At 35.8% G+C, this 7,734-nt stretch overlaps 1 protein-coding gene across 4 annotated transcripts in view; it reads right to left on the reverse strand.

Annotated features, from left to right (window-relative positions):
- Nucleotides 1–3,812, reverse strand: part of unm_hu7910 (un-named hu7910) — a 33,438-nt gene extending 29,626 nt beyond the window's left edge. For all 4 annotated transcript variants that reach the window (XR_008532268.1, XM_054622516.1, XM_054622515.1 and 1 more), the window contains exon 1: nt 3,636–3,812. Coding sequence is in view for 3 of the 4 variants with exons in the window: in XM_054622516.1 (XP_054478491.1) it covers nt 3,636–3,675 (40 nt within the window). In the remaining variant the exon portion in view is untranslated. The remainder of the gene's footprint in view (nt 1–3,635) is intronic.
- Nucleotides 3,813–7,734: the final 3,922 nt, after the last annotated feature.

The following is a 7,734-nucleotide window of genomic DNA, read 5'->3' on the forward strand; positions in this document are numbered from 1 at the left end:
CTGCATGGACCGACTCAGGTCTCAGCTGGACCGCATGAAACAGGACCAGAACCGGGCCGGACAGGAACCAATGCAGACCAGCACTACAGCGGGAAGGTGCACACTAAACCAGCATATTAAATAAAGTAAATATATTTATTTTAGAATTAAAAGTGACATGCGATGTTCAAATAAAAAGACGATCCAAAAGTTCTTTAAGACAACTGGACCAAAAAAGTTTTCAAAAGTACAACTAATAAATACATCAAACGCTCAGAACGAAAAAGTATTCCAAATTATTTAAAAAATAAAAGCAGTGAAGTAGGTCGACGACACAAAGTGACTGAACTGAGCAGGAGAACGACAGAGCTCCTCCTCCTCTTCCTCATCTTCCTCCTCCTCCCAGCAGCACTACAGTCTACCGGCCATCCAGAACCTGATCCTCACTATTATTAGAGCTGACAAAACCCTGTGTGTGTGTGTGTGTGTGTGTGTGTGTGTGTGTGAGATACCAGAGAGGACAGAATAGTGAATAACCTTGACATTGTTTGCACACACAGAACACACACACACAATAACCTTGACACACACACACACACACACACACACACACACACACACACACACACACACACACACACACACACACACACACACACACACACACACCTTAATTAAATAAAAGGTACAGTCAGATTATGATGACTTTATTGCTTTGATATTTAACACTAGAGAATCATTACTGGGTCACGTTCTTTGTTGAGAGTAATTCTACACCAGAGAAACCACAATACTTCACATTTAATAGAAGTATATGATACTTTACTTTAGAGCTGAAACTGAGACTTTTTTTTATATATATAAATATATATATTGTGGTATAAGTGCTGTATAAAAGGCTGCATTACAGTAAAGTCATGTACTTTTTTATTTGTCTTTACCCTCTTGGTCATTAAATCCACATTACTGATGGTATTTGGTAAAAATATTACTTTACTGTTACTTGCAGCTTCCCAACTTTACTAGAAAATAGTAATAAATTAATAAAATTAGATTATTGCCAAGTATGTCTGCACAATTAAGGAATTTTGCTTGGTGATAGGTGCATATAATTAAATTACAAATAAATAATAAAATAAATATAAAATTATTTTTATTATTATTATAAAAATAAAATTATAATAAAATAAAATAAATATTAAATTATTATTATTATTTTTTATAAAAAATGTAATTATAATAAAAATAAAATAAAAACACAAACTTTTATAATGCCTGACTCCTAACATAAAAACCTACAGCCATATTTATGAAAGGAGGGTATAAATAAATTACAAATAAATAATAAAATAAATATTAAATTATAATAATTATTATTATAAAAATAAAAATATAATAAAATAAATATTAAATTATTATTATTATAAAAAATAATAATATAATAAAAATATAATAAAATAAATATAAAATTATTATTACTATAAAAAAGAAATTATAATAAAAATAAAATAAATAACACAAACTTATATAATGCCTCATTCCTAACATAAAAACCTACAGCAATATTTATGATAGGCGGGTATAAATAAATTACAAATAAATAATCAAATAAATATTAAATTATTATTATTATAAAAAAAGAAATTATAATAAAAATAACATAAATAACACAAACTTATATAATGCCTCACTATGCAATATTTAAATAAAAGAATCATTGGGTAAAAATAATTTTAAAAATGTAAAAAAAGATGTCAGCTCTCTCAGTACTTTACAGTTTTAGATACTTGTTGCTGCAGAACCAATTGAATTGACACGGATTCAGACCCGTTTATATTTCATATCCACCCACCAGTGAATCACCGTCTGACGGTGTTTAAATGTGGACTCGCTGGGGCACATTTGCCTGCAGAACGCAGCTTTTAACAGTTATTTGCATGTGTTGTGACTGAAATGCAAACGTGATGGAGAGGAACTAAAGGAGGCGGCGTTCAAGACCTTTTGTGAGGACGACGAAGTTACGTCAACACACAACAAGTGTCAGTTTAAGTGTCAGTTTAAATGCAAAGTCATGCAATATTTCTAAGAAAATACTTAAAGGGGAAGCTGTACAGTGAAGAAGTACAAACTGTCTGCAGCAAAACAAGCAGTTTGTTGCACAGTACTAGTGTTTATTCTTTTCTGCACCACCAGCACATCGAGTATTAGTACTAGGTAGTGGTGAAAGAAGTATTACTTCACTGTACAAATACTCTGTTACTAGTAAAAAAACGTCCTGCATTCATCTTTATCAAGTAAAATACATAAATAAGTACATAAAGTGAAAGTATGCAGCTCTTTTAAGTATCAATTATATTGCTGGAATAAATATATATTCTTGAGGCATCAATGTGTTCATCCCTATAATATTGCAGCTTGCACTATAATACGGTGGAGCTCATTTTAATTACTTTATTTACTGCTGGAAAGCTTAAACTATAATAATGCATCATTATTTATTAGTTGATTTTTTATTTTTGTTTAATAAGCTGTCAGATATGTGTAGTGCCATAAAAAGTACAATATGTTCCTCTGAATTGCAATTAAATTCAGTATTTGAGTAAATGTACTTTGGTACTTTTCACCACTGGTAACAGAGAAGTTTGAGAAGAGGAAGGAGCTATTTATAGGTTTTATTCTGGTGGTCAGATTACTTATTATAGGGAAATAAAAAGTTGTGTAAACTATTGATCCTCTAGTTAAAGCAAACAGACAGCAATAATCTATTTTTTTATTTTAATTAACTAATATTTCTCTCTCTCTGTGTGTTGGCACAGGATAAATCTCCTTTTTCTTGTTCAACATGCAACAATTACAACAAAAAGTTCCTATTTTAATAAAAAACAAATAATAATAATAATAACTCAATTCAGTTTCCTGATTTGTAAACCATGAATGTCACAGTTTAACTTTACTAGGATGCTGTGCAAATATCACAACCCATCTGGGAATACCACAGGATTAACTGCAGTAAACAACACAGATTCAAGCAAGTATGAGCAGGTCCCTGAACTCACCACAGGCAGACTATCCTCTCTGGTAGCTATGTTAGCTTAGCATCAGGTGCAGGGCCACTTCCATGCAAAGCAAGCAGCCACACAGAGCATGCTTTCATTTTAAAACACACCATTTAGTTAAGATGATATATGATGTTTGCTATAAAAAAAACAGACTCCAAGCGAAATTCTGCCATTTAAACATACTTCTGCATGGTGGGAGAGAAAACAGACATGAAAACAAGAATTAAAACATGCATATGAACGACTACACCCCACTGCTCAGTTCGGCACAGCTTAAACACCCACACTGGTCCTCCACTGGTTAGACTGGTGTGTTTTACTGCTGGGTTAGACGCAGATTCTGCATGAAGAAGACTGGAAACCAGCTGAGGAAGATGAAGCAGCTGCTGCACACTGTGTCTGCACATGAGCCGAATGGAAGAGCACACCTAGATGCTTCCTAGGACGCCTTCATGGTCTCTCTGCTGGGTAAACTTCTCTCCCACTGTGGAAAACAACTTTAAATTGCATTGCAGGGAAAAATGAAACGGGAACGCGCATGGAGTGGCAGAGAGGCGCGTGCACGAGTCGGACAATCCTGCAAGGGAAGCTACTGACCTCTTCTGGGGTTGCTTTTGGGGGTCTTTCTCTGGGCCATGGCTTCCTGGAGTCCCCTGTGCTTTGATGCTAAGCTATCCAGCTACCCTCTGAGGAGCCGACCAGTCAGTGCAGAGACTCAGGGGCCCAGCAGACACTGGTGGAAGCTGCAGAGAAATCACGTCCTCACTGGGAGCCCAGCACAGCCAAAGGCCAGAGCAGCCGACCAATCAGAGGCAGGGAGGGAGCCAGTGGGCGGGGCCAAGGGGCGGGCTCTTGTGTCTGTGAGCCAATCAGGCTGCAGAACAGCTTCCCAGCGTCCTCCCTGTGTCTGGAAGGGAACAAAAACGTGGCAGCAGGAGGGAGAGGAGTCTGAAACATCTGGGCGGAGAAACACCACTGAGCTGTTTACACACTTACTGGAGGTGATAATGCATTAAAAACATTTATTATAGAGTGAGAAAAACACGTCAAATCCAAGTGTGCAAGGTCATATTCTGACTCACACATTTTGCAAGCTCCTCTCTCTTTAATTATCTTCATTAATCATTATGCAGCATCATCACCGTCACATGTTCAGGATTAATCATCATCATCATCAGGTTTCATTTAGAAACTGGCTCCACAAAGTGAGCAGCTCCCCCTGCAGTATATCAATATTAAGTGCTATATTAGTTTATTCTGTTTTTGTTTGCATGTATTATTTCCCACCCATAAATATATGTAAGTGACCACATTGTTTCATCACAGGCTTATTCTCTGTCTCTGTTTAGTGTTTTACATGGATTTTAATATAGAGAACATTGAGTTAACTTGTGATTAAATGTGCAAAAGAAACAACATCTCTTTGTCATGTTTTTACTGTTTTTTATTGCTTATTTATAATACTTTTTATTTCATTTTATTTTTATCTTGTCTTTCTTTTACTATGTCTCTTGTGTGCACTTTACTCTATGCTGCTGTAATCCTGCAAATGTCCCCGCTGCGGGACTAATAAAGGATTATCTTATCTTATCTTATCTTATATGTTAAATGATAAGGAGGAGGAGACATATGAAGCAAAATAGAAAACAATGGAGTTCATTTGAGAGCTGGTTTCTTATAACAATCTGCAAAGTCTTAAAATGAAGTTGAGCACAGTACGTCTGTAAAAGGTCTAAATAAACAGTTTATACTGTCAGGTTGGATTTTTTTGTGTTCAGGCAAAATCTTTAAGCTCTGCCTTTTTGAAATTAGACATTTTTATACTTATATATTTTCAAGAATAACAAGAACTTAATAGTGTGTGAAAAGTTTTTCTTTAACTAATCTAACTTTCAAGGGGAACTTTTCTTGGGTGCAGTGATTGTTTCTGACCTCCAGAGGACGCTGTTGTATAAAGAGTGAACAGTTCCTCCTCCCTCAGGATCTATTTATTGGGGATCATCACTCTATAACTTTAAACATAGAGAATTTTGGAGTTTTGTCCTGCAAGAAAAGTAAGGTTGTTTCTGAATTTCTCAAATAATCATTGTTATTATTTTTCTTTATTGCAACGACAGAGGAGAAAGTAAAAAGTATATTGTATTTAATACTGATGCTCATTAATGTGCTTTGTCCCTAAAAATGAAATAAAATGAAATAAAATGAAATAAAACGAAATAAAATAAAATTAAATAAAATAAAATGAAATAAAATGAAATAAAACGAAATAAAATAAAATTAAATAAAATGATTCCCAGGCTCAGAGCAGCACATTGTGAGGTACAAATGTCCATTACAGTAATCTATTACATTTGTACTAGTTCTTTGACAAAGCTAAGGAATAAAGCAGGAATCATTTTGGTGTGTTTTTAGTTTTTCTTGGTACAGTCAGAGATTCTCTTTTAGTCAAATGTTCTGTGGTGAATGACATGCAGTACCCGTTTCCTCCTGCAGGTGGCAGTACAACTCTACATGAAGACCAACCGGCTGGTGATTCTCCTTCTGGTGAGGAACCTCTGCTTGTCACCTTTCATCTCCTTCCCTTTGTTTTTTACAGGCAGCAACCTCCGGATCTGATGAAGCCAAAGCTTCATGTGTTAAAGCTGCATTCTCTCTCCTGTCCACCAGGGGGCGACTCCTCTGGTTGTATAGAAGTCTATGAGAAAATGACTCTACTTCTCTCTTGATTTATTCCCTCAGTAAACATTGTAAACATGAGTTTATGGTCTCAATCTCTAGTTTCAAGTCTTCTTCAATACAGCATGATGTTCATTTAGTAAATGATGCTCCATTTAGAGTCAAACAGACCATAAAGCAGGGGATGCTTTAGGGCGGGGCTACACACTGATTGACAGGTCCACACCAGAGACGTATACGGCGTCTCTATGTCACTCCTCCTCAGTCCATATATGGTCACTTCCTGTTCACTGGTTGCAAAAAAGAAAGATGGCGACCGCCAAAATGCCGAACTCGAGGCTTCAAATCTACGACTACGTCCACTTCTAATAAACAGTCTGTGGTTGTTTGTTGTCCTTTCTCTTTTAACACTTCTTCACTGCAGAAGTGTCGTCTTGAATAGTACATCAAATACGATAAAGCGCCTTTAAAAAGGATAAAATGGCCGTTACTTTTATTTTTTTTGCCTCTTCCCTTCAACAGTCCTCCACTGTCTTCTTCTTCTCTTTCCTTATCGATGCTTTCATTTATTGATTCAGATGTTTTGTTGATGATGAAGAAATACTGACGATTGCAATGAGGATGATTAACGCAAAAAGACCAATCATGTCGCTTAGTTTGCGTCAGAAAAGTGTGTGTGAATGTTATCTGTGTGTGTGTGTGTGTGTGTGTGTGTGTGTGTGTGTGTGTGTGTGTGTGTGTGTGTGTGTGTGTGTGTGTGTGTGTGTGTTATCAGTGAGCGTCAGCTGGCCCTCTGCTTTGTTTTTAGGTCACTTTTACACCGACTCTCCTTAAATCAGTCTGAAAGCAGCTCCGCTCTCTAAAATAGAAACAATTAGTGTGGGCTTGACATTCAACTCTTTCTCTCTCATTCGTTCCTCCTTCCTGTCTTTCTTTCTTTCTTTCTTTCTTTTCTGTCCTTTTAGTTTTTTTGTCTTTTTTTCAGAGAGAACTAGGCCGTCTGTCTGTCTGTGCTGGAGAAAGATGCCTCGTCAGCACACATCAGCTTTAACTCGTTTCTTTATGATGAATAATAATAATAATAATATTAATAATAAAAGTTAATAATATGTAAAAAATCCAGTAATTTACACTCTGTGTTACAGTACAGAGAGAAAAAACTACCACAAAAATAGTTTGACGTAAATCTAAATGAAAAAGAAACTGATCAAAGTCTTCTTAAAAAATAAAAACTCCTTTTGTCTCTTTGCTACAACGTTTAGTTCATCACCTCTTCCTCTGGAGGTGCTAGCTTTGATCCTATAGTACAAGTTGTAATTTAACAAACAGATTTAAACAGTGCCATAAAAAGTTGTTACTGGCATTTAACTTGGTTTCAGTTTTATCTCCACACAAAGTCCGATCGGTTATTGAAGTTTACGAACTGCTTTCCTCAAGTTTAATATTGTTATTATTACTGATATAAATCATAGACAAAACAATATAAATTAGACCTGAAATGGGATCAACAAAGTCGATGTTTTTAGTACATTTTGCCTCCTTTTGTGGTCACTTGCTGTGTTTGGCATCACTTTGTAGTTGGTTACTTGTGTCTCTTTATGGTTCTTTTACTTATGTTTGTGGTTGTTTGTGTGTCTTGTCTTTTGGATAAATTGTTGTGCCTCCTTGTAGTTGTTTTGCGTCTCTTTATGGTATTTTTGCACCATTTTAAGGCCATTTTGAGTCTTTATGGTAGTTTTACTGGACTTTATGACAGTTTTTTTGTCTCTTTTGTAGTCGTTGTATTTGTGTAGCATCTCTTTGTTGTCATTATGTGTCTCTTTGTGGTGGTTTTCATCTCTCTGTGGGTTGTTTGCGTCTCTTTCTAATCGTTTTGCGTCACAGCTAAACAATCATGACTTAAGTCACCTGTGGAATCACTGTACGAGTGTGTGTGTGTGTGTGTGTGTGTGTGTATGTGTGTGTGTGTGTGTGTGTGTGTGTGTGTGTGTGTGTGTGTGTGTGTGTTTGATGAGGAAGA

This window comes from Anoplopoma fimbria, chromosome 21 (assembly GCF_027596085.1).
Source record: "Anoplopoma fimbria isolate UVic2021 breed Golden Eagle Sablefish chromosome 21, Afim_UVic_2022, whole genome shotgun sequence".
NCBI lineage: Eukaryota > Metazoa > Chordata > Actinopteri > Perciformes > Anoplopomatidae > Anoplopoma > Anoplopoma fimbria.